Source organism: Labrus mixtus, chromosome 10, assembly GCF_963584025.1.
Source record: "Labrus mixtus chromosome 10, fLabMix1.1, whole genome shotgun sequence".
Classification (NCBI taxonomy): Eukaryota; Metazoa; Chordata; class Actinopteri; order Labriformes; family Labridae; genus Labrus; species Labrus mixtus.
This window is the reverse complement of record NC_083621.1, coordinates 18342000-18367263: the sequence shown is the minus strand read 5'-3', so window position 1 is coordinate 18367263 and position 25264 is coordinate 18342000. Positions and strand designations below refer to the sequence as shown.

Here is a 25264-nt window from a genome sequence, read left to right as displayed (position 1 = left end):
AAAGACTAGCTGCTAACAACAAGCCTGCTTAAAAAAGAAACACTCCTCGCTAACTGACCAAGAAACATGCTAACCAGCAAACTAAACATGGCCTTTTTATGAGCATACCAAATCAGTAGGCCTACCTAACCTAGCAAGCTAAAATGCTAACAGACAACCAGGCTTAACTAGGCCTCGCACACACAGATCTTCATTTAGTCACCACTACAGCAGCATCTGTGTCATGCTTTGTTAAGGCCCGCCTTCTTCCACTTTTTAAAGTTCCGAAGATCCGAGCTCAATGATTGGCTGACCTGAGCAGGAAGTGCTACATCTGTCAATGAATGAGATTTTAGCCAACTGATTTAGAAACAGATTGCTCCCATATTGACTTGTACCGTTTTAGATTTATATTAATATTTCTGTATTTCTTTGGTTATTTTGTTATTTATTCATCTTCATTTATTTAATTTACACAGTTCTTTAAAAATATTAAGTTTTTTTTCTGTATAGATTACATCTTTTTTTACTGTTGTTTAAACATGTAGGCCTATGTGCACTTTGAAAGACATTGGAGTTTAGCAGGAGGGGGAAGTCTTTCAAAATAGGCTTGACTGTTGCATTATGGGAAATGTAGGAAACAACATTTTTGGATGTTTAAGAAAAGGGACAGAGGGCTGGGTTTCCTAGCTTTTGCTGTTGTATGCCGTATCCTACACCATGCAATTATTATTTAGCGGGATATTGACAACATATAGGAATATAGACTACAATCTGTATACTGTATATCTCCCAATCCGCTATTTTCCTTTCAATTTGTGAAGTTCCTTTGGCTTTAATTCAAAAGTGTATGCAGAAAAAACAATGGTAAAGTGTTACAAATGTCAAAGTCTCTCCCAGAATATTTGGTATTACCTGTGTTATTTAGAACTACCTGCAATGGCATCCTGGTATGGCTCTCTGGCTGCACGGAGGGTGACAGGATAGCACTTTAATAAAATACACACAGGATACCACCGGCACACAGCTACGGTCTCTCAAAGTCAAATACAGATCCTGATGTCTACGTCGGGCCACAAACACAATCACAGACACATCTTACCCTGGACACCATCTTTTTACTCTGCTGCCCTCTGGGAGAGCCTACAGGTCTATGAAGACATGAAACCTCCAGATTCCTAACCAGTTTCTACCCAAGTGCCATGAATGAACTGAACTCTGATTAAAACTAGAAGTGTGTGATCAATATGAGGCAAGTGCAATATGGCCAAGTGCAATTGAACTGACTTTTTAAAAGCTTTTTTTCTGTTTCTGTCTAGTTCTCTGTTGTGTTATTTTATCCTCCTATACGCTGAGAAATGTTGTTGCACATCTGTGATGATAAAGTATTCTATTCTATTAACTTTTATTATAATTACTTGTTTCTGGAATACTTGGTTTATTGTGTGTCTTCTCAAAACAAGTACAATCTTTTATTACAAGCTTCCTTAAACCAGGGTTTTGTCTTCAAATGATTTATTTGTGCTATAAAAGGCAAAAGTAAAAAAGTATTTATAATTTTCAATTATATGAAATAGAAAAGCATTGGATATTTAAATTGAAGGACCTGGCACAACAATGCACTTGGCCTTTTTCCAATAAATAAATTACATTTTGTTTGATCAGCAGAGAACTGAACACAAACAGTATCTGGTGATTTCAGGCAGACAAATGAACACAGTGTGAGGATCAGCAGTCGGTCCACGCAGCAGATCAGTCTAACCAAACTACCCAGCAGCCCCTGCAGCGGCACGCTGACTCTCCATGTGTTTATTTATCAGTTTGTGGAGATCGCTCCATTGGCTGCTCGGCCACCCGCGACATCACATCACGAGCCAGCAGGCTGGCGGGCGAACGGACGTCACAATGGAGGACACAGCGGAGGGTTTTCCAGAGACGGTACGACTACATCACATGACCTCAGGCTGTATGCAAAGTAAAATGCAAACACTGACGAAAGACCAGGTATGTGTGTTGGTGAGTTTATCTCCCTGCCTGCCCAAACATGTCACCAAGAGAAGGTTTTAGCTCGTCCCTGTCCCCGTTACCATGACGACCGTGACAGGCCGCCATGACAGACAGTTTAAGTGGAGTTTCCAGCTCGGCTTCCAGGTGTGTCATCAGTCCATTCATCTCCTTCTGTTGTCACCTTTTGTGTCTCCACCTCTGCAGTATTTCTCTCTGCTTTCAGTGGAATGGCAAACAAACACACACTCTTTAGACACACACACTTCACACACACTTTACACACACACTGAACTCTTCAAACTCCCAAACCTCATTAAGAAACTTTCAAACCGGCGGTTGTAGATTAATAATGAATCAAGATCCAGCAGCTGCTCGGCCTCTTTTCTCCTCTCTGATAATTGTAAAAAAAAAAAAAGCAAATTTATGTCAGATTTGAGTCTTTGGAGGTGAATTAAAGGCCCAGTCTAACCAGTTATTTCTTTATTCCACCAGGTGTTAAAGAAATGTTTTTAAAAGAGAAGTATGAATTGTTTTCTGTTGTCAAAATACAGAAAAAAAAGAGGGGTATTAGAACAGCATGTTTTTTTTTTACCACATATAGTTGATTGTTTGTTCCGACAGTCTAATAGGAATAATTGGAGGTGGTTCATTGTTCATTAAATGATCTTGCCAGACTTCCCTGGGGTGTGATGTGTGTTAAGAGTGATCTGATCTGGGCCACACTGACTTCAAATCGTAAATACTAATCATGTTCAGAATTATGATCCGATCTCCTGTTGTGTCGGGGGGGGGAACCACAGCCGAGCGTCTTGTGACGAGGTTGTCAGATGAAACAAAACGATAGCCAATTAGAAAGCGAGCTGTCTGGAGAAGGAAGCACAACGGCCTCAGCAAATCCATTTTTAATAACCTCCAGATTTCGAGTTTTTACAATCAGGACTCCGGTAAATGAATCTGTTAGAGTGCTGTGTGCTGTTTTGGTCATATTGTTGCTCTCCACACACTTACAAGGAGTAAGCTAATTCCGTTACTTAGCTAGATTGCTGGTTATGTACAGTATAGTGAAGTTACACTCATAATTTTGTGTTTTTGGTTTCACATGTTTCTTAATTCTTAGCTTTCTTGCTTAAAGTTTAACTTTTTTGGATCCAATACTTTTCCCCCAATTTCCAACCCCGCTAGATTTTAAAGATCTTTAAAGTTCAACATCTAACCGTAGCCTGTTACCAGAGGATTAATTCAAAGTATGGGTTGAAACAAGGTCCTATTTTGGTGGAAACCCAAAATCCCTTTGGTTCCTAAGATGTAAATCTCTATTGTTGCATATTGAAAAAAGGAGAAGAAAAAGGAAATCTGCTGGGGACTATTCTCAGTGGAGGATTAACCACAACTGGTGTCCAAGCTCCAAACAAACAATTGTGTTCATTTTATGCCTATAGTTTAAAAATTCCAGTCTGGGTTTTTATGCTGAAATGAAGTGACAAACTGATGTGTTTAAACATATTTCAAGTTTAAACCTACAAATAATAAATGACAAGGGCGATATTCTTTTGGTTTGATGCAAAAAACTAGAACAAATAAGGCCGTTTACAGCCCTTTCATGCCCAGGGCTACAGTGATGTCCACTTATATTTGGCTTAATCTTAACTGATGTCTTTATCAAAGAGAAAACAGTTGGCCTTAAATATCTGTTTACTTCCTGAAACACCACAAATCATTATTGATCACTTCAGATACTGATGGTGTTGTTCGTCTGTGTTTTCTGTCGTTGGAGTTGTCAGCGTGTCTGAGACGATTAACTGTCTGAAGTGTGTTTTTGTGTGCCAGTGATTTTATTTTATTTTTGGAAATGAACATTAGGAAGCGTCTCTGCTCGTTTGGTTTCTGACAGCCGCTGAAGAGAGAACATGAGCGCTGCTGTCCGACAAACACCGACGCAGAACAGATTTGTTATTTTCTGTTTCTCGGCTTCTGCAGCGGCTTTAACAGGATTCAGAGAAACCTTAAGGCAAATTTTCAGCTCTTGTGAAATATAACAGAAATACTTCCCCCCCCCACCCCAAAAAAAAAAAAAAAAAAGAGGGAAAAGAGAAAGAAAAAGCAAAGAAAAAGTCACAGATGCGGAGCTGTGTGTTAACATCCGACCTCAATCCTCTAATTTAACCTCCAGAGATTAGGGCGAGCCACTAATCCGGACAGACAGACAGACAGACAGACAGAGAGAGAGAGAGAGAGAGAGAGAGAGAGAGATAGAGAGAGAGAGAGAGAGAATCCTGTTTTTTGATGTATTACTTATGTTATCCTGTCTGTTTTTATTCAAATATGTTATTGTGCGTTATTCTAAAAAAATCGCATTTGTTCCAATAAAGCAGATTGGATGAAAATTAAAGTAAAGAAGAAATGAAAGATGATGAGATAAGGTCAGCTGGAGGATTAGAGAGAAAGAGAGAAACAGCTGTTCAGTGAGTGCACACACACACACACACACACACACACACACACACACACACAAATACACACAAACCCACACAAATACACACAAACACACACAAACACACACAAACACAGCATGCTAAAGTGGTGCATTTGAGGACCGGACTAAAACCTCCTTAAATGCTTGAATGAAGCTTTGCAGAACAGACTGATCTCTCTCACACAAAGTATTAAAACATGGAAAACACAGTCCAGTGGTGGAAGTATTATGACGATGTAATGGGTTAATAGTAAGTAGAAAACACAAGGTTTTTTTTCATGGATGTTTTGAGCATGTTTTTAACTGCTCTTCATGTTTAAAGTTGTACTTCATTTATATATATATATATATATATATATATATATATATATATATATGTATTATTTGTACTGTTTGCATGTTTAAACTAGAGCTGTATCAGAAAATAATCTATTAAGTATAATACATTTCAAAGTGATTAGAAATGAATTGAAATACCCTTAACATTAAAAAAGTAAATTTAAGTTATTAACATTAAATGTATATGTTTGTAGATTAATCAACCCAAAGGTATTGAAACAAGCTTCACCTTTACCAGCTTCAAGTTCAAAGCAATAAATACTTAGCGTGTAAAAAACATGAAGAGGGCAGCAGTAGCTCAGTCGGGACTCCAGTTAAAGCCCCGATGCGGGGCATAATAATGGAAGTAGGCCTGGTACCTGGAGAGGTGCCAGGGTACTTCCCTAGTACTGCCGAGGTGCCCTTGAGCAAGGCACCAAACCCCCAGCCGCTCTGAGTCGCTCCCTGTGTAGCAGCCCCACTCTGGTATCTCTCCACTAATGCATGTCCACAGGTCCTGTTTGTGTATGTGTGTAGTTCATGTGTGTGAGAAGCATGTCTCTTAATAACAGAGTGTAAAACCAGAATTTCCCTCAGGGATCAATAAAGTATGTAAAATGTAAAAATAAAAAATAGAAATAAATGATGTACAATGAGCAGGCTGCTGTTGCAGAAATAAAGATTTGTACATAACTAAAGACGTTTAAGAAGAAAAAAGAGAAGGAAGAGGGAGAAAGAAAACATGAAATCATGGAGGGCAAGAAGTTAAGGAGATGATGAAGAAGAGAAAAGGAAAGAAAAGAAGGAAAACGATGAGATGAAGAAAAAATTGAGACAGGAGATCAAGAACTCAGAAAGAGAAGAAGGAGAAAGAGGAAACTGGAAGAGAAGACAACAATGAGAAGTAAAACAGAAGAAGAAGTTGAAGAGAAAGGGGATAAGGAAGGAGGGGAAGATGAAGGATTAGAAAGTTTGGAAGTTAAGGAGAAGAAGATCTAGAAACGAGAAGCAAGAACAAGCAGAGAAGGGCAAATGAGATCAAGGGCGAGAAAAAAGAAGAGGAACAGGTGTCAGAAGAAGAAGAGAACAAAAACAGGAGAATGAAGGCAAGGGAGAAAAGAGAACAAACAGAAGAAGAAAAGTAGGAAGTGAGGGCAGAGCGAGAGGATGAGAAATGTGGAGGAGATAAAAACAGGTGATGAAAGGTGAAGATAAAGAGAGGGAGAGAGAGAGAGAGGGGGAGGAGATAGGAGACGAGTGTTTCCCATCCAAACAGACACTTGAGGTGAAACGGAGAGAAAGAGCCTCGTAAAGAACGACAACATCTCTCTCTCTCTCTCTCTCTCCCTCTCTCTTTCCCTCTCTCTTATCTCCTCTCCACAGTCTGAGCGGAGGAAGGAGAGGTGACTCAAGGTGAAGAACGAGGCGGCCATATTAAATAAAAACCAGAGACGAGAGAGAGAAGGAGAGAGGGTGCAAACTGGATAAAGAGCAGTGAATAAAGGGAGGAAAGTGAAGGACAGGGGGAGTGAGGAAAGAATAAAGATAGAAAAGTTGAAGGAAACAGAGGTGGACGGAGGTTTTTTTTGTTCATAAAAGGCCAGGTACGTAGGGATGTAGAAAGAAAAGAAAATTGGAGAAAAGGAAAGGAAAAAGAATGGACAAAAACAAAAAAATGACTTCAAATAAAAAAAAAGGAAGGATTGAAAAATAGCAAAGATGAAATAATGTGGAAAAAACAAAGAGGAAAGAGGATGAAAGTAGGGGCGCACTCACACTAGGCCCAGTTGCCCTGTACTGTGCTCAAGCATGATGGTCCCCCCTCCCCAGTCAAAGTGGCCCTCTTGCAATCCTGTATTTCTGGATAATTGAAGGAGGTGATGGATACTAGTCATGTCCACAATGCGTTCCTGTGCTTGTACTTGGACTTGTACATGAGCAAACGAAGGACTCCTCTTCCAACCTTCCTAGGGCCAAGGGAGCGTGCCATGCTTGACGGAGCGCTTACATTAGTCAAAAGAAGACTTTAGGGGTCAAACGTGCTTGGGTACGGTGCAGATTGAGTGTGGTAAGAAGAGAATTTTAAAAAGGAGACGGAAGAAAGAGAAGAAAAAATAGAAAAGACATGAATATACATATATGAGAAGATAATGAGGGAAACGAAAAAAAAGATGGGAAGAAGAAGGGATGAAGAGGAAAAAGGAAGAAAAAACGGAGGGTGGACCAAAGGAAGGACAGAAAAGCAAGAAGAAAGGTGACAGAAACGCAAAGAGGAGGGAAATAAAACAATGAAAGGAATTCTGAAAATGAAGAAGAAAGGATGGGAGAAGGGAGGAGGAAAGGAAAAGAAGCAGCGAAAAAGGTTGTACAGAGGGGAAAAGAGGGAGGACATTTCTTTGAAGAAAGAAAATGGAAAGAAGGAGATAAGGGCCCGCTTGCTCTATAAAACTGCTATGAGCTCGGCCAACCGCTGCAACATTTTATGCCTGCGCTGAAGCAGTTAACCAACACACACACACACACACTGCCAGTCATACAATCTCTAGACTCTGCAGGAGGGGGCGTGGCGAGGGCAGAGGGTGCTCAGTGTGTGTCTGTGTGTGTTTGTAGCACAGAGGAAAAACAGAGCAGAGGAAGAAGAAGATGATGAAAACGACGCAAATTAAATAACCAAGCCAGATTTCCGATCACCGATCAATGAGCGAACTCAAAGACTCTGCTCGTACCAATCAGAGACTGACGGAGAGAGCTGCAGCTGATTGACGAAGTGGTGTTTGTCTCTCTCTCCACGGTAGCTGTCACTTCCCTCTCCATCACCTGTCAGTCAGGAAGCAGACGGAGGCGGTTGCCGCGACGACTGTCTGTGACTGTACACTTGGCAGAGGTTCTTAAAACACCTCGAGTTGTGTCTCCCTCTCTTTCTCGCCATAGACTCCGTGCTGACAGTCCTGATTGTGACTTAGCATCTGACGCATATGTCTGCACCCGGTTCCACCTCTGACTGTGCTCTAGGAGATACTTTTACTTTAACTGCTATTCAAAGTTTTCATGTGACGTCACACACTTGTGAAACCGTCCACCTGGCTGGCAAGAAGGACCGCTACAGAGACGTTCCCTGTCTCAGTTCCCACCTAATTGTTTTAACAAGTTTCATTTGTTTTATCTTCTAAATGGGAGAAGTTGTTGCCAACAAGGAGACAAGCTCGGGTTGTACTTTTACAGAACTCACCTGAGAAAGAAAACCCAGAGAGGAGGAGATTGTTGATTAATGCTTTTAGACATTACTCTTTACCTTAAAGGCTTTGTATGCGATTTTTCACACTTAAATATAATAGAAATCAAGTATATCCTCTGAAAATAACTCTGTGAGGTGGGTGTAACACCCGAGTCCCACTGTCTGTGATGCTTTTTTTTCCAGTTTGTTGACATAGCCGGCCCGACGGATGACTCCTCCCCTCACGAATAAAAGTTGTTTAATTGAGGGACTAGAGAAAAGAAGAATAACATACTGTACTCACTGCTTAACTGTGTTTCTAGATCACGCTCATTTCAGGTACATTTACATGCAGTCTGAAGATACGAGCATAATAAAGAGCACTAGCATTAGCATGCTAACACAACAATGCACCGCAAGTTGTTTTGGTTTCATGCTGGTGCTCAAGGGCGACATCTGCTGGATCAAAAAAAATTGCATATAAAGCCTTTAAGGTAATAAAAGTACAGAATTCTTCTGATCCTGCCATAAAACATTGTGTTAAGTTGAACAGAAAATGACTGCCATTTAACTAACCCTACTGCCCGCGAACACCGACTGAAAGTGACACATCACCAAGAAAACATTAAATCATGTAAATGAAGGCAATCTTGGCTTCGGCAGCAGATGTAGACCTGGGAACTGCCCATCAAAAAGAGGAGTCGGATACATTTCTTCTCCGCGTGTGCCGTGGACGAAGCTGAAATCAGAAGTCCCGCCCCTCCTTGATTCTTATTGGCTGGCGAGGGAACGTGACATTGACAAGCGCGATGGCACTTTTTTTTCAACCGAGAGTGAGCACAGCAAATAATGTTTTCCTGGAACTTCTCTTGTATTATTGGTTGTTCTACTATAGCTGGAACTTGTTAGTGGAACTGTCCAGAAAAAGTCCTGAAACTTGTACTGCTTTGTGTACGTGAAACTGTACTACAACTTATGATATTGATAATACTTACAGTATGTTACTGGCTAAACCACCACCAGTCAATCTACTGATAGCCTACTAACACTTCTGTTACTGGGGCAATACAACTGCTGATACTGCAATAACTGCTCATTATAATGGACTGTTTTGGGAATTTGTTTGGGAAGCTTATACAGCTAAACAGCTAAAGAACCAACTCTTGTACAGCTAATATTCAACACTATCTAAAAACATGTTAAATAAATCCCCAGACAATGAAAGAAAATGCTCATTGTTCATGACATAAGTATGGCTGTGTGCAGCTGCAGCTTAAATCAGCAGAATAAAGAACAGGGTTTGACAGATTGAAGCATTTGCATATAAAAGAAGAGGTTTCAATAAGAAGCAGAATATGAATCAACACAACCTACACCAAACCCTGTTCATTGTTTATGCATTTCTGATCTGCTGCTCTTTCACCCACAAAAAAAAACACAACACGGACACTCAGTGAGCGCATCAATGTTAGCAGCGCCTGTGCTAACAAGCAGCATGTTGTCTGAGTGTGTGTGTGTGTGTGTGTGTATGTGTGTGTGTGTGTGTGTGTGTGTGTGTGTGTGTGTAAGTTCAGCAGCCCAGTGCACAGAGCAGCTGTACACATCTGACCGCTGACCCCGCCTACAGGTGAGTGTGTGAGCGGAGGGCAGCCACCTCCTCCTCCTCTCTTGAGTCATACCACCTGCTACCAGCCCTGTTTGTGACACACACAAACACACACACACACAAACACACACACACACACACACACACACACACACATAGCTAACACACATGATGTTACATATAGGATGTGTGTGTAGATTGTTGTACTCCTCTTCAGCTCCTCCACCCCCTCCTCCACCCCCTCACCCTCCTCTCTCCATGCCTGCATTTACTGTCACTAGCCTGTTTTGTTCTTGGTTGTGTAGTGTGTGTGTGTGTGTGTGTGTGTGTGTGTGTGTGTGTGTGTGTGTGTGTGTGTGTGTGTTGCCTCGGGCAGGTTTCCGTTCCACTTCGCTTGTGTTGTTGGAGCAGGTGGCAAGACAACACACACACACACACGCACACACACATAAAACTCACACACAATAGCACACTGACAAAATTATGTTTCATGTGTTTATGATTTCTGGCTCCGCATAAAAGTAAAATACACACACACTCTCACACACACACACACACACACACACACACACACACACACACACTGATCTTTGTATTGAGTCGTCTCAGTGGCTCAAACACAATCACAGCCCTGAGGGGGCGACCGAGATAGACAGAGAGGGAGAGAGAAGGAGAGGGAGAGGGAGAGAGAGAGAGAGAGGCTGAATAGAAGACTGAAGGAGTTCCTTCACGGTTCTCGAGGTTCTCTATAGGTCGGTTAAAATAAACCGCTCCTTGTGAACAAAAGGCAGAGAAGATTTCATATTTCACACTGATTCCGCTCCTGTTTCTCTTTTGGACTTCATGTATTTCCAGTAGGAGGACATACTGTGTGACTATCACAGAGCTCAGCTTTGATTCATATTGTGTCAGTCATATCAGGTATGAATAAAATAAGATATGTGGAGTTCAGGGTGCCAGTAATGTTGCAACAGATTGTTATTTGTCTTACTTGTAATTCAAATATGTAAATATGAGCTGCTTAGTGTAACAACAAAGAGGGGGCATCTTGTCTTGTATTTCTATAATGCAAAGACACATTTTATAAATCAATCAAAAAAACTGCCAGAAGAATGTGCAGAAGCTAATTTGAAGCTAGAGATATGAAACAAATGAGTCGAACGAAGATAAAAGTCCATGACAATCCCTACCTGAAAAGTGCTTTCACACTTGCATTAAACTCCTGAAAAACTGCCGTGTGGACACAAACAGCTGAACTTTTCCCTCAGTCCTTATCCGAGTTTCTCATGTAAGCGCCTCGCAGATCTTTGGCGTGATGTAAGAACACTGCAGGATGTTATCAGGAGAATATATTCTGATCGACTGGTAGTGGGAGGTGACGTTTATTCTCTGAGATCGGTGCATGACCACAGACTGTATGCACGTGACTGGTACGATCTCTGTGTAATTCAACTGCTGCATTATGTTCTTTATGGTCTGTCAAACTACACACAGCACTGATATGAAGGCAAAATATTCTCATTATAGCGTCGTAAAGCAGACTCGGTTGCTCGTTACTCCACTTCCACGTCGTTCTTTATACTCCATGTCTTGCCTCAGGATTGTTTTTTGGCCTTTGACTGGAAGAACATTTTTTGTTTTTTGACAGCTAAGTAAGCAAGAAAGCAGAAACTTAGACTTCCTATATTACATGTACCAAAAGTATGGATCGTAATATGCAGACATTATTTTGCATCAAACCTATCTTGACGTTTTTTTTCAACTTCTTATTTTGTTGGGTAAATTCATGTGATCCAGGAGGAAGGCTGACGTTGGCGGCATCATCTCCCCTGGTGTGTATTTGTTTGGCAGTTTCGAAACAATGTCAATAACAGAAATGGGAAATGAGTGTTTAATGCAAACAGCTTCAAATGACAGTGATTTAAGAGGCGCAATCATGCAACCAGAAAACAATAACTCTCAAATTCTCTTTCAGAGGGAAAGCACATGATGTTTAATGGAGGTCATTTATCGTGATATGGCCATACATTAAAAATCAGTGTGTCTGATTATTTATAGTGATTCTACAAAGTAATGATATGAATCACTTTGCAAAGCCACTATTTTCCCGATACAACTCAAAGCAGAAAATGCTCAAAATGGAAACAAAGATGGAGGTTTTAATGGCTCATAGCTGAACTTAAATACACACAAAAAGTTATATTTTTACTAAGCGGTGGAAGTGAGTCCTCTGGCACCTGCCTTCTTTCTTGAAACACCTGACAGTCACGGGTTGGAGCATGCTCAGTGGGCACATGATTGACAGGAATGAGTGTTTAGAGGACGATCTCTTGACAGAGCGTGAAAGCTTTTAACGGGCTCTGTCGAGTAGAAGCTGACATAAACCTGTGAAGGTAAACCGTCTTTCAGAATAATTAGTTTAATTCAAATTGAGGTGTTCTTATTTAGAGGCTGTATTCTGCAGCACACACATCGCCTGTCAGTATACACATATACACACAAACACACACAGGCAGAGAGAGAGAGAGATGGCTGAGAGGATTATGTCTTGCTGAGTGATGTCCGTGTTCAGGAATGTGTGTGTTTTAGGAAAAATAACGTGGCTCTTATGTGAGTATGTGCATCACAAAGGCGCCTTTGTGACCAGGAACCCCCCCCCACACACACACACACACACACACACACACTCAGCCTTCCAAACTGGAGATACTGAGAGATGTATCTCCATCTCTACCTGTTCCAACCTGTGAAAACACACTCCCCCTGAACTTCAGTTGAGCCACTACGACGGCTGTGCATGTATTCATTCACTAAATTTAGATATCAAGTAACTAATAGAGCTAAAATAGTAAAGTTACTTTGTACCTAACCAACATTTTGAAAGCCAGAACCGATTTTGATTCAAGTCCTCGCAGAGCAAAATCAGAACTTGGTCTCTGAACACATGATATATGTTGGGGGAAAAAGTAGTTGTGAAGATGAGACTGAGAACTACTTTGACTCATTCATCTTTTAGGTTCAGGTTTTTTTGGGTGTGTCGGGACACAAATTGGGGGTTTGATGGTGCACGTGGTGCATGTTTTAATGCACAATCACACTTTCAATAGTGGAATTTACTTGTAAAAAGATATGTTCATGTTGTGTTTTTTGTACTTTCACTAAAGTTATGGATGTATTTTCTTCTCATTATGTCCTTCCTTCATTGGTCAGGGAACCTTTGTGTTCTCGCAGCTCACTTAAAGGGTTATTTCATAAATCTCCATGGTGAGAAACATCAGCGTGGAGAGAATATGTTTACAGAGAGATACAGGTGGTCATCATTTGAGTGATGTCTCTAGTCGTATAGCTGTTCTCCAGCTGAAGTAACTGCCGAGTGAGGTGCCGGTATATATACCTCTTACCTTCCTCTCAGCTGTGTCTGACTGATGAAAGACGACATTTTTAGCCCCTGAAATGAAATGACAGTAATTTACTGGGGAGAAAAAGCCTCCAGCTGCCCGGCTAATGGTTGCTATTACAGTTTCTTTTTCTGACAGCTAGTCGGACACCTTGGAGAACCAGGAAGCCCTCTGTCTGTTGGGTTGGACTGTCAACCAGCAGGAACACATGTTTCCTATTAAAAGGACACCTGTTTTCAATAGGGGATCATTTCACGGGCTGTAACTGAAGCAGAGCAAAGTGATCACTATCAGGGTTTGTGGTAGAAAATGCCTTATTTAATGGTTTTACTGAATATTTCATCCATACAGTTGGCATAGATTAAAGTCGAATCTTTTGAAGGGAGGCTGACAGTCTGTGTAAGGTGTATTTTGCCTCTTTCATCGCAAACCTCACAGAGAAAAATATCCTCTTAAAGCTACAGAGAAGCAGTTCCAAGTCTCTTTGGTTCGTGACCCCTCGGAATGAAGTATTAACATGAGTTATGAACAATTCAACCAAAGATTGATTTTTCTCTCTCAGTTCCTGTCTACTCAAGGATTTGTTCGCAGCCTCAGGTGGTCCAAGTTTTTTTTTTAAGTATTTCACAGAAAAAGGAAAGAAAGTCTAGAAAAAAAAAATGTTGTGCAACAGAAATATTTGTCTTGTCAGATCTGGGAACCCGACATCCAGGGTGGGAAAAAACTCCTACAGACTGAACTCACTTGGCTGATTCACATATTTATTTGTTACATTTATTACAGGGCTTTTTGATGGGGCGTAAAAATACCTTCTCTGTTTATTCAACCTTGTGCCGCTGTAGCCGTTACACTATTGCAAAGGCGTTCAGTTCAGAGTGGATCACTGTTGGAAGTGTCAGCGAGTGGGTGGGTGGGTTGTTTCAAGTACAGGTGAACAAAAAAAAAAAAAAAAACAGAATCCAAGAAGTCTGGTTTGAGAAAGAGACCCATGAGTTTGAAGGCTCCAGTTCTGCTGGGTATTTTGCTTTGAATCTATGCCATCGTTTTGGAGCTATACAGCATAACAGCCAGTTTATTTTCCTCTGTGTTGAAGTTTTCAAAGTTTGTTTGTGTACTTCAGAAAAATGGCAACTGAAAAAAGGAAGATAGAGTGGTAGCAAGACATAAATGTTGCACCTGGTGCTATAAAGATGAACGCACAATCAGCCTAAAGTACCATAATACCAATAATCGTTGGGACCGTTAAATAGAAATTCAAACTGAGAGTGTCAATTTACAAAAACAAAAAAACTGCAGTTTTAGCATTAATTCCAATTTTTACATGTATCAACTTGGATTACAAAAGTGTTGCATTATGTTTTAATATATGTTTTCACATGTTGTAGAAATTTGAGACTGGCAAACACCATTCAGGTTTTTGCTTTAGGTGAAATCCAACAGGCTTTAGCTACAAACTGGCATTTTGTCTATGCCTTCTTTAGTTTCTGTTGGATGCTCCTGTGCAAGGCAAGCCAATCAAAGTTATAGTTGTCAACATTGCACATTCAGTCAACAGGCTGAATGTATGTTTGAACTCAACATACCTGCAATGCACATTCAAGCTAAAGTATAATATCTTCATCACCATCAATGTTGCATAACTGAAGTGATTTGAACGGGCTCCATTGTTTTGTTGTACTGTTTCTTAATTTAAATGTGGCCTAAGGTGATCTGTACTTTGCAATGCCATGCTTACTAGATGATTAATTAGTCTAAATCCAACACAGATCTAATGAAGCTACAGAAATCGTACATGTGAAGTGCTTCTCCTAATCCATCAACACGACCATGGTTTCAGAGAGCACTGGAATTTTGACTTGAAGAGGATGTAGCAGAGAATCAACGAAGCTATTGAGTTCGTCCTCCCTGAAAAATGTAAAAGTTGCACAACATTTCAGGCCAATCCTTCCAATTATTGTTGAGATGTCAAAGTGATGGAGCGGCCGACAACCCAACTTACTCATCCCTGGCTGAACTGACGTCAACCCTTTAAATATTTATCCTTCTGTTCCGTTGTTTTTGTTGCGTTGTTGAGCGAAACACTTGAGCTTGTTCTTTTTTTTTGGCAACAGATTATGAATTAAACTGAAGAAAAACAACAGAGGGGAAAAATGCAGATTTGGACGAAGTGGTTGGTTGTGAGAACAGGCTGCAGCCTCCTGTTCTCCTTCAGACAGCTGAGAGGAGCCGTGATACGAGAGCGAGGCTGCAGGCGTAGTGATACGCTGACCTACGACAAAGTAGTGTCGAGACAGAAGGAATTTTTCACACCCTGTTGTTGGTATTTACAGTTTTTTATCTTTCCCTCTCCAATTTTCTGCAGCTTTCTCTGGGAAACCCCTCTGGTGCAATTTGATATCCCTGTCGATGCAAGCTAATGTTCAAAGATCTGAATTTAAATACTCTTCAAAGGATTAAAATGTTAAAAATGCTACTTAAAATCTGACATTTCTCTTTTTATTTACATGTAAATATGTAACTCTGACTGTTGCAATCCATGAAATCATAGTCGGTATGTGGGAGAGAGGAACAAACACTCTGCTCGCGGATTATATAAAGTGAGTGACAGGCAACATTCGCACACACACACACACACTCGCTTTCTTCATCTCTCTCCATTCAAACGACAGAGTTTTCCATAGAAGGAGGGATTGTGCTGGACTGGATGGAGGGAGCAGGGCTGGAGATGGGGGAGGAGGGGGGGGTCAGTACTATGAGTCAGCGCATACACGCACACTCAGGTCGTTGTGTTACCATAGAGACAGCCGAGTTGGTCAGCATAAAAGCAGGAAGGATGACTTAGGACTGTTAATGTAGAGTCCTGATGAGGAGGAGGGGGGAGGAAGAGAAGTGGGGATGAGGTGGGGAGGGTTTGGTTTGACTTCATTAACCTCTGACCTCTTCACTCTTTGTCGCTAATAACTGTGTCTGAGTGATATTTGACCTTTAACCCCTGCAGGTTTCGGCACCTGCTCTGCGTTGTTTTGATCTCTTGTCTGCTGTTTCATCGTCTAGTGTGTGTGAGTGTCTTTGTCCGGGTACATCAAAGATTCTCTGAGTTAATTTTAAGACTTCTTCAAATCTTTTTTGAGGACCACTTTCACTTAAATTTAATGACAATGTTTGATTGACTGGAGAACAGCTAAACTAAGTTTTAACAACATTTTTTTTCATGTACAAGTAAGACTTTCGGCACAAGTAAATCATTCAGAGGAATTCTTAGTATGATGGTAATTTTACGCAATTTTTGGAAAATATTCAAGTTTATCCTCAACTACAGTTATCAGAAACCTGGAGTTACCTTGCAGAGCAAGATTTCACAAACTCCAAGAAGCAAACAAAGTAAAATGCAACAATGAAACAGTATTGAATAAATTAAGTAAGCATCGATATCAATATTCTAATATTTTAATGCAGTCCAGTTTGGCTGCGTAGGGAGTACTTTTACTTTTAAATTTGAATTATATTGTAACTCGTGCTAATACTACTTTTACTCAAGATAGAGTTTAGATGTAGAAGTTGTACCTGAATAGTAAGTTTAAAGACGTTTAAAGACGATATGGTATTTGTACTTCATTAAAATTTCACTAGCAAGGACCATGCAACAACCATATGCGTCAAGATCATATGAATGTTGAAACAAATTAATGTAAGTTAAGGTAATGATTATGATGGAAGAGGATGTTGTTAGTTGGCCGGTCTGGAAGGATGGACTGAAAATGCAGGGCAGAGGGAGACACAGCATGGGAGGGGTCCTGTCTCAAGCGTAATTCTGCCCTAGCTGATCACGGCCCAGGCTGTGCCTAGAATCAGACGAACGAGATGAAGGGATGAGGAAAGGGGGTGGATGGATGAGAGGAGGGAGTGTGAATGGATGACAGGAAGAGAAGGGAGGGTGGGTCGAAGAAATGAGACAAACAGGGTGGAGTGGTATGGCTCAGTATAAGTAGGCTTGTCAGGTAATTGAACGTGTGGTTTAAGATAAGATAAGATAAGATAAGATAATCCTTTATTTATTTATCCCACAATGGGGAAATTTACATTTGGGCGTAGTCCTGCTCCCGAACCTAAGTTAATATATTAACGTCATATGTTACACCTCTTATTTTCACTCATCTTTATAATATTTCACGTTTATGTTTTTACATTACATCTTTTATTCTCCATTTTCCTTTTCAATTTCCGCCTACTACTTTTTTTTTCTTTGCACTAACTTTGAAGCCTTTTCTTTGGAGTTAACAGTAAAACATTTTTACCTTGACAGACTTTCAAGTGTGCAGCACCTTACATAGTACAAAATATCTTTGAGAAGCTACGAAAAACGATTTGTTTTCACTTCATTGTTTTGCATACTTCTTACTTACTGCCAGTTAAGTTATCCTGTGATTGCACCTCGTACATTCTTCTCCATGTGTGAAGGATGGAAATGAAAAATGAGATACTTCTACCTCTCTCACAGCTGCACCTTTCCCAACGCTCCCAGTACCCTGTTTATAACCCCCAGCCAGTGAATGCAAAGAGAGGGCCACTTTAACATTTATGCAACATGTTTATTGAAATAAAAATCTTGTTTTAAGCTGTAAAAAACAAAACAAAAAATAACAATGTACACATTTCCCCAGAGCAGAAGAAGAAGAGTACATGATTGAGCAGGTGTGTGATGGAGCAGACGTGACGTCGTGTGTCTGTAAATCCGTCTGGACGCCTGTGAAGTGTCATGCCTAGGGGTGTTAACAGGCTAAATATTAACCCAGCAGGAGCCCTAGCAATATGCTAACACCGGCAGGAATGTTACAAACACAACTTAAGCGACATATTTATGATGGTGATGACAGTGAATATGCAGGTGTGTGTGTGAGTCTTTGGTAAGTCTTTTAAGAAGCAGGGAAATAAAGATATGCCCTTGTTAAGCACACACACACACTCACAGGACAACACAGTAATGTTGCAACTGATGAAAAAATACAAAACAAAAATATCATGTATGTCATTCACATATATGTACAAGTCTGAACATAACAAAGCGATTGTCTCATGGTTTTTCACAGTGCACGTGACATTTTTCAAATTTCACAGCCACAAAACATGACGACGTGGCGTATAAGCTCGTCACCATCACGCAGTTAATGATCCCCAACCCTCCCCAACAACCCCCTTTTTGTACATTAAATAGAAAAGAGCAAGGCACTCTGGGTAAAAGAAGGCGAAAGCGGGAGCCTGGAAAATTACCTGCCATTAATCTGTGCAAACAATTGACTTTTAAACCCCAGTGATTGGGAACACGGCAAAATTAAAAGACGTATTTCAGCCGACCTGACAGGAGGTGCAGAGGTTACAAAATGGTTGTATTTTGTCTTAGTGTACCTTTTCCTTCATAGTGTAGTAGCTTTTTCAACCCCCACACCCTCCTTTCTCCTTCTTACTCCCTTTCATTCTTCCTTTCTTCACGTCTTGGCCCCTGACCGAGCTGAAATTACCTTAAATTGGTCTGAACTGGATGGAAACACTCTAAAGTGGCTCCTCAGCCCTAGTCTAGTTCCTGGCCAAAGAAAAGCCAAGGAACAATAAAAATGTGGGTACCAAACTAACTCAGGAATTCACAGTTGCTCTTTGTCACACTTCAACAAGCTGATCCGGCCATAAAAAGCAGCTCTAAACACTTGAGTCAGCTCTCCAGACAAGTAAAAAAAAAAAAGGAAAAGAAAAACACATTCAGCCTTAATGAGGATGTCAGTGTGAACCCTTCCATCAATGGCTGCACAAATAACTTCAGATTCAAAACACTTGTGAACAAAAAAAAAAATAAACTCATAACCTCCTTCATTTAACCTACTGTGAAAACTAAACACACATAACAAAATGAAAAACATGTTAAGGATAGACCCATATGGGATTGTTCAGATTTCAAATCATTGTTTCCTTTTTTATAGAAACGTTTCCAAACTTTTAGAAGTTCTTGATTAAATAACAGGTGAACATTTTAACATGCAATTGTGGAGAAATTGAAACCAACAAACAGTGTTTTAAACAACCCTTCAGTTTTTTCTCATCAACAGAGTTCATTCTGGGCTGTTATCACCAGATAAATATTGGTTAACCCATATTTGGTCTATCCCATATGAAATCCTTCATGGTGTGGATGTTGTGGTGTCCATGTCAAGGTGAAAATAAAATTAAAAACTGAACAGAACAGAACAAAAATGGTTGAACACAATAGAACCAAAGCAAGAATTAAACTGCCGTTAGGAAGTGGGTGCTGTGAGAGGGGGGAATCAGTGCAGCTTTGGTGGAAGGATATCGGCTTTGTCAAATAAGTCCCAGCTCGACTACCACACCTGGTTGGTCCAATAAATGTCCCTGTGGTACATTGGCGTGTTTGCGTACTCTCCTACCTGTTTGCTGCTGTATTTTGGAGGGTTGGCCTTGTAGCTGTAATCCGAATATTGGTCGGAGCCTGTTGAGTTGTTGTCGCCCGTTCCCACAAAGGTGTTGGTGGCGGGAAGGTCCTGAACAGCCTGGTGCTTCTTGGAGGCAGAGGGTGACTGAGGCTGTAGTTGAATGGAGGGGAGGGGGGAGTTAGAGCGGTAGTGACGGCCCAAGTCAGGGCTTCCTGGTGGGTAGTTAAGGGGAAGGTGGATTCTGGGACTGTCGTTGACAGTGTCATTGATGAGGTTGAACTTGAGGCCTTTCTGTAAGCTGGCCTCCTCGTCCTCCTCTAGTGGCTTAGCCGGTTTGGGAGCTTTCCCCTTTTTGCTCTTTTTCCCTTTACCATTTTTGGGGCCTTGCTTTGGAGCATACAGGTCCTTACTTTCCTTTTTGCCAGCCTGGTAGCCGCTCTTGGTGTCCTTCTGAAGACGATGTCTAATGACAACCACAGCAACAATGACCATAATCACACCAGCAATACCCGCAAGGCTGCCGTACAGGATGTTGCTGCGCTGAGCAAGGGCATAGTTTGGGTCTCCAGCAATGTCCCTGTCCAAAGGAGTGTAGAGGCTGTGTCCGACCAGTGCCTCAATGAGGGAGACATTGGACTTGGTGTCATTGACAAAAACATGGACCAGGGCCGTGGTGTGACGGGGAGGTTTGCCTTTATCGCTGACTCTCACCACAAGGCGGTGCAGGCCGTTGTGTTTCCCAGTGAACTCCTGTGCCAGAGTTATTTCCCCACTGCTCGGTGAGATATGGAACAGCCCATATGGGTTGCCACCTGTGATGGTGTAGACCAGCTCAGCATTTAGTCCAGAGTCAATGTCCTCAGCCTCCACCACCTCCACACGAGTCTCCGTTGGGGTGATAGGTGACATGTATGTGTAAGAGGAGTTTGCTGGTTTGGTGACATAGGGGGCATTGTCGTTCTCGTCAAGGACATTGATGGTCACACCCACATATGAGGACCGAGGTGGGTCACCAGAATCAACAGCCCTCAGGCGGAAGGTGTAAGTGCTTTCCTTTTCACGGTCAAAGGATATGTGGGACAGGATCGTTCCTGTGCCATTCTGGATAACAAACTTGCCATTGTCTGGTTCCACAAACAGATTCACTCGGGCATTCTCCCCCTTATCTTCATCAGTGACAGTCACTACCCCAACAGGATTGAGAGGCGCCATGTTTTCAATTACAGAGAAGCTGTAGCCACTAAGCATAAACTTGGGGTCATTGTCATTGCGGTCCAGAACATTTATCACAATTGTAGCAGTGCCAGTTTTGCTTGGGACGCCCTTGTCTGCTGCCGCCACGCGAAACTCATACCGCTCCGTCTCTTCCCTATCTAGCAGGTTCTTCACACGCACTGCTCCACTGTGGGTATCAATTTCAAAGTTGGCCGAGTGCTCAATGATGTTATACACTAGCTCTGCATTTGTGCCACTGTCTGCATCTGTAGCAATGACATCCAGGACCTTGTCGCCAGGCTGGTTGCCCTCAAAAAAGTCCACCTCAAGCAGCGCAGGGGAAAAGCTTGGTGAATTATCGTTCATATCTGTGACCTGGACTTTAAGGGAGTTCGTGCTGGACAGGGCTGGGTTCCCAGAATCCACAGCAACAATCTCAATCCTGTAATCCTTAATACGCTCATAATCCAGCAGGGTAGTTGTCTGCAGGAAGTATTTCCTCTTGCGATCATTAGCTGACTCGCTTGCAGGCCGGAGCTGAAATGGGACATCACCAGCAACCACACATGTCACCACCGCATTTTCACCCTCATCACGATCAGAAACCTGGACCAACGCCACAGGAGTGCCTATGGGCATGTCCTCAGAGATGTTGGCCACGCCATCCTGATGTGTTACCAAGCCAATTCCACGGATTTCGATGGCTGGTGCGTTGTCATTCTGGTCCCTCACAACAATGGTCACCAGGACTTTTGAGGTCTTTGAGTTTGGCCCACGATCTTTGGCAACCACAAAGAACTTGAGGAAGTTCTCCTCCTCGCGATCCACTAGACCCTTGACATAGATGATGCCGGTTGAGCGGTCAATGCGTAGAAGCCTCTGGACGGTCTCTGAGGCCTGATGGAGGCTGTAGTCTATCTCTCCGTTAGTTCCAGTGTCTGCATCATTTGCTCTGACCTGTGAGGACAAAAAAATAAGTTTAACTTTCACAATCATACACTGCCTGACAAGAACCCTGCATTCCCCCTGCACAATGCTTCAATTACCCATTGTGATATTTTAGGTCCTTAGCTGATGCACTGAGAAAAAAAGCCTAAATGAGTGAGAGATGATGGGGGGGGATGTTATGCTGTGTGTAAAACAAAACAGACGATCAAAGCTGAGTGCAAACGCCCACACAACAACATCTGACTGCCATGTAACGGGTCATTGGTATCTAATGGATAGATGAGTGAATGTTAATGTTTCTCTCATTATAACAATAGCCCCTGTTCCTCAGGGCCCATTAGAAGACTAGAGAGGAGAGACCATTGACCACAATCGGGCTTTGTATGCCTAAACCAAAACTAAATGGAAGTAATTAGACAATTAGGAGGTACAATCCTAGTCAGCAGAAAATCACTTATAAAGTTCTTGTTCGGACACATTGCTATCGACACATCTAATACTTTGAAATTGTATTAATTCAACGCCATGGCTGCTGTTTAGGAATGTAGGTCACTGTAGAATAAAATTTAGTTGATGAACAGCTGATCTACATGTCCAAGGTAGTGCTGATAAAGCATTTTCCACAGGCTTCACCTGGGACTTACATTAATGTAATTAGGGCTTTTAAATTTTAAGGCCATTATTCCCTTTAAAGCAGAACCAAATCTGAGCCAAGCCTGCATAATAATCCTCTAAAATGTAAGACCTAAAAGCTACAAGAAAAATAAATCTCCTAGTGAATAGGGTAAAGATTGATAAAGCCTATTCAAACAAACAAATTCAAGCAGAGATGCTGGTTGTTTTTAAGGAACAGTTTGACATTTTGGTATGTACAGATGAGATCATTGATGCCACTCTTTAGTCTGCAGGGTGAATTATGGGCTACAGCCAATAGTTGATCAAACAAGAAAAACATTTAACATGTACAATTGGAAAAAAAGTTTCAAATCAAAATATAATCTAACATTTTAGGACGTAAAAATGGTTTAAAAGAGGAGCACAGCCAACAGAGTCTCTAGCTCACACTGGCACATAATAAATTCAAAATATGTACTGTAAAAAAGTTTCCTATCTGCTCAGGACTGTGACAGACCAACACACTGGCACACCTCGAGGGGTGGAACCTGGAAGTCACCGATCCAAGTCGGAGAGGTTAAGGTTAAAGAAAGCATGAAAGTGAAATTGTAATTCCTCCCGCCCATTGATTTCCTTTCCTCCAGAGCGGCTTTAAGCAGCAGACATCACCAAACAGAGGTGAATTATTGACAGCTTCTGAGAATTGTGTATTGAACAGTTGGGCTGCTGGAGCAAAGTGCCGCTGTGATGAGGGTCGGAGCTGTGCTGGCTTCTCTCCAAGGCCGCTGTGTCGGGGCGAGCAGCAAATATAAACACTGCTTATCTACAAGTTAACAATTAACCAGCCAGGCAGACTGGTTTCATCAAAAAAGCCGCCAGATTCTCTGCATGTTTTATTACACAAAACTTTCTGCAGAACGTTTATTAAATTAAACCATCAATTTATTGATTTATTTTACTGCCGATTGCTCATCCATGATATTTTTTATCCAATCGTATTATTCACTTAAATACATTATAGCGGTGTTGGTCGATGGGGCAGGCTATTTTGAGTAGTTTTTAAATTGCTTGTCAGAAATGTCTCCTGTTGAAAAAAAAGAAAGAGAAGTGTGGTATGGTGCTGATGATGATCTAGATTTGGAACCAATGGTTGAATAATTTCATAGTTATTTCATCCAGAAGACTGAAAGCCTTGTTTTATTCCAAGTTGTCTGCACTACTTATTATGAAGACGGATTTTGTTTTTTTATTCAATGTTTTTGTGACTTTTATGAAAATCTGGCGTCCAGTCATTAGGGAAAACGACCATGTCAATACTACAAAGGATTTCTATAGATTAGAAGAGATCTTAGAACAATGTGACAGGTTATTTCAATCACATAATAAAACAGTCAGAGTCTCATGGGTCATTTCTTCACACTTTGTTGTTAATGTTAAGTCCCAGTCAAGCCTTTTAACTCTCTACAGCTGTTCTGCTGCTATAATGAGCTCTCATTCAGTGTTACAAACCTCACTCAGTTCAGTTTTCTCTTCCAGATCAGCAGCTCAGATAATTTGATGAAACTGGATTTGGGAACTGAGATTTCACAGCAACAACATTTTTTTTAACTTAACTTTTAACAAATACTTTTACACAGCTTCAAAAGAGAAATATTGTCTTGAAAACAAAACATCTGATTTAACCAAGGCTGTGGTTCATTTCTTTCACTTAAAAATCACTTTGTGCATTTAATTTGAAGGGGAAATCAGGGCATCAGACTGCCAAGTTTCACGTTTTACATTTGAGTTCACATTTAGCAATATTTAACTGACAAAAGTCTATCAAATCAGAGCAAATATTACACATACATTTGACTCTTTTCTCGAGCAAAACAGGTCAGAGAGTACATTTAAATACGGATTAATCCGTCCCCTCCTGTGTTTGAGTGTTACCTTTTCAACTTTTTTTGTCCATTCGTCACTATAAGTGGAATATTTTTCCAGTGCAAATATTGCTCAGACTTCAGTAGCTTTCAGAATAAATGTAGGATGCCAACAATCTGGCCAAAATTTGGTTTTTCAGCTTCCATTGCCTTATTATCTTAAGAATTCTTTGACTGATTAATACGGAGATTGTTTAGTTTCCCTTTACGGATTGAGATTCTCTCAAATCCTTTGAAGAGTAATTGAGGAAATTGACAGTTTTTCCACTGATGAAATAATTTCTATGGAAGACATTGGAAAACACAGAATATTTCAGAGTGAAATAATTTAGAAAGTTTTAATCAGGATAACTTTTATTCTGCATGTATCTGAATTGTCTTGTCCACCAAACACTGCAGACAAACCTTTGGCCCGGGTTAGTGATAACACTGTGAGCTGCAGGACAACGTGGCACAGTGACTGCACATAATATGCTGCTCAATTATCCATACAGACAGATGGTGCGGTGGAGGTGAAGCAGGGGCGTGGGATCCCTGCGTGTAGTCACATATTAACTATGTGATGTCGCCGGGCTGGAAGCTTTTGTTTAGCTGGGTCGAACACCCTGCCAAAAACTCACCTCACTGTATCATCCACCTCTTCCTCTCCCTGAGTGCGACGCGACCAGCCAGCCTTCCAGTGAGCCGTGCATGACTTAATCTGAGTCAGTCATGAGATTATCCACGGGGCTTATTGGTATTATTGCTCTGGATGTGGCTCATTGCGTTTCAGAGAGACGCTGAATTCATTTCACTTTACATGCGTTTGAGAAGTGATGCTTTAGAGGCAGCGGGACAGTGCTTGACTTCAGGACCCTGACCTGCTTAAATTGTCCAATGGCGGCACAGACATGTTCATCCCAGTCTTTTGACTCACTCTTTTAAGAATCATTATGCTGAGTTTTTAATATGTTCACCATTCCATGTGTACATTTTCAAAAATCAAAGGCAGCATATTTTAGCGGGATTTCCTTCCTTCCGAGCAGCCACTGCCGTTTTCTTTTTTCACACTTTAAGTGAAGATAAACATCATCACATTTGGCCTCTTCTAGAGAGAATATGAAAAAGGAATTGTGCTATTTTAATCCTGGGT

General features: G+C 41.2%; 1 protein-coding gene and 1 long non-coding RNA gene across 3 annotated transcripts in view; one reads left to right on the top strand and one right to left on the bottom strand.

Moving 5' to 3' along the window:
* The window catches only part of pcdh1b (protocadherin 1b), a 202059-nt gene that overhangs the window by 158596 nt on the left and 18199 nt on the right, over positions 1-25264 (bottom strand). For both annotated transcript variants that reach the window (XM_061048586.1, XM_061048587.1), the window contains exon 3: positions 19427-21604. In XM_061048586.1, the coding sequence (XP_060904569.1) occupies positions 19427-21604 (2178 nt within the window). The remainder of the gene's footprint in view (positions 1-19426; positions 21605-25264) is intronic.
* On the top strand, positions 14489-14993 carry LOC132982230 (uncharacterized). Its single transcript, XR_009674692.1, has 3 exons — positions 14489-14626; positions 14734-14794; positions 14883-14993. It is a non-coding gene; the product is annotated as an uncharacterized LOC132982230 (long non-coding RNA).